Source organism: Myotis davidii, unplaced genomic scaffold (genome assembly GCF_000327345.1).
Source record: "Myotis davidii unplaced genomic scaffold, ASM32734v1 scaffold1432, whole genome shotgun sequence".
In the NCBI taxonomy this organism is placed as follows: Eukaryota; Metazoa; Chordata; class Mammalia; order Chiroptera; family Vespertilionidae; genus Myotis; species Myotis davidii.
The window spans coordinates 10,519-12,877 of record NW_006283761.1 but is presented as its reverse complement, the minus strand read 5'-3'; the positions used below and the strand labels follow the sequence as shown (position 1 = coordinate 12,877).

The 2,359-nt window shown below is 38.2% G+C and overlaps 1 protein-coding gene across 1 annotated transcript in view; it reads right to left on the bottom strand.

Moving 5' to 3' along the window:
• Positions 1-716: 716 nt before the first annotated feature.
• The window catches only part of LOC107183614 (putative selection and upkeep of intraepithelial T-cells protein 1 homolog), a 3,046-nt gene continuing 1,403 nt past the window's right edge, over positions 717-2,359 (bottom strand). The window contains exons 3-4 of the mRNA XM_015566007.1: positions 975-1,098; positions 717-881 (exon numbers count right to left, since the gene is read on the bottom strand). Coding sequence (XP_015421493.1) covers positions 830-881; positions 975-1,098 — 176 coding nt within the window. The 3' untranslated portion in view covers positions 717-829. The remainder of the gene's footprint in view (positions 882-974; positions 1,099-2,359) is intronic.

Here is a 2,359-nt window from a genome sequence, read left to right as displayed (position 1 = left end):
AAAGAGATGAGGTAGATTAACACACCAAAAGAGTTTGCAAGCACACCATGCAAATCCTGTATTGAGCAGTGGTCCTGTTTTTCTCTGTCCCATCAATCCTTTTTTCTGATGTGTGGTTTTAAAGGCTAAAGTGATCTTGAACAAGGGGGCTCTGTAATGTGTTATCTGGGGCCAACACACATACTTGTGGAGAAAGCATACCTAGCATAGTTGTCGCTCTTTGTTGGCCTAAGGAACAGCTATAAATTTCACACTTATTTTTTTGAAATATGGTTTTATTGATTTTAGAGTGAAAGAGGGGCTGGGAGAGGGAGAAAGAGAGACAGACATCAATGAGAGAGATCCATGAATCAGCTGCCTCCTACATGCCTCTTACTGGGGATTGAGCCTCCAGCTCAGGCATATGCCCAGACCTGAAACTGAACCAATGCATCTCGGTGCATGGGACCATGCTCAACCAACTGAGCCACACTAGCCAGAGGAACCTTATTTCCTGGGGAAGAGACATATGATTCCAAAATGAGTATTACTTATCGGTGGTCAATTAAAGACTTCATAAAGGAATTCTTCATGTGCCTCATGCATATTTAGTATATCATGAATATTTGGTCTTCCCATCGCTTTTCTACTCTTTTCTATCTTCCTCCTCCTTATCCTACAGCATTAATAATAAAGATGATAATAATAATAATAATAATTGCCTTTCATTTAATGACTTTGTATTGGTATAAAGCAAGGATGCTTTATATAAATATATATCTTTTAATCCACACAGAAGTTCTATAAGTGAAGTTTATTTTCCATATTTTATGGTTGAGGTATTAGCGTCTCATTGATGTGACTTCCTCTGAGTAGAGCCTTTGCTGATTTGGGTCTTGTTCCTAAGCAGAAAGGCGAAGGACAGACACCTCTGAGAAGGGATGATTGTATTCTGAAAAACACACACACAACAAAAAACAAAAAAACCTCTTTACCTGGTTTTGTGCCGGTTTTTGAGACTGTTGTTTAAATAAAGCCCAGTGATGATGGAAGTCAGCAGTACCAGAACTGCCAGAACTATACCCATTATGATGATTGTTGTACTGTCGGGCTCAGCAGCTGAAATACAGAAGTCCACTATCAATTTCCCTGAAGATAGTTATTCCCACATTCACTTCCTGCTCAGTGAATCCCCAATCATGTTCACTCTAAGAGGAATACATTGTATACCCTCCATCTATTTCCATTTTCCTTTCAAAGTATGGCTAATTAGTAAGTTCATGCCTCCATTCAAATATTATCTTACTCAGCTTACATGTTCAGAAAATAAAAGTAAGCAAATAAATTCATTTCTTCCATGGAAGAGTATCAATGTAATAATATGCAACACAATTGAGAGTGTTGAGCAAAGAGTAGGTCAGGGAGGTAACCCATGGGGTGTATTCAAGGTTGAAGCTGGAAGCCTGGGACAGCATGAAGGAATCAAGGGACTGGAGGTCTCTATGTGGCTGACATTCCTGTGTAAAAAGAGATAAAGTATAAGCTGGAAGAATTTGAAGTTGTGCTAAAACAGTGAGATATTGGTGTTTAATGTTTTAGAACTGAAACATGTTCACTTTTGGGTCAAGTTCACGGTCTGACATAGGCAATTGAAATGAAGGGTTCTCTGTACTGTCTCTATTCCCGGAACACTTGTTGCCTTTCCCTTTACCATCCTTATTGGACAATTTCTTTAAAAAATATTTTTATTGATTTCAGAGAGAAAGGGACAGGGAGAGATAGAAATATCAATGATGAGAGTCATTGATTGGCTATTTCCTGCACCCCCCCCACTGGAGATGAAGCCTACAACCTGGTGAAATTATGGCCTCCTGGCTCATAGGTTCATGCTCAAATACTGAGGCACACCGGCTGGGCCTTACTGGACAACTTCTACTTACTCTTCAGTCAGCAGGTGCAATATTAACTCAGAGAAGCAGATGTTGAGAAAAAGTGCCTAAAACACAGAATTAAGGCAGAAACAAATTCATGTCTCTTTAATATCACGCAAAAACATTACCTAGTAAAGTTATCAAAGCTATTCTGGAAGACTATACTAGCCTCCCTGACTTAAGAAACTTGTGGAAATAAGTGGACCAGGAAAATACAATGCATGCTATAGTGAATAAAATGATAAGACTGGCATAGCAACAGTGGAAAGATTACATATGGAAAAAGATAATCATGATTTACTAGAAAAATTCAGCCATAGAATGGATAAATATTGTAGCCAAAGATTTTCCATAAATTTAAAATCTATTAATGAATAGTAGCCTCTCTGAAGGAATATCACAAAGCAGAAATACAAAAATTTAAGAAAAATATGGCAAGACAACAGGAT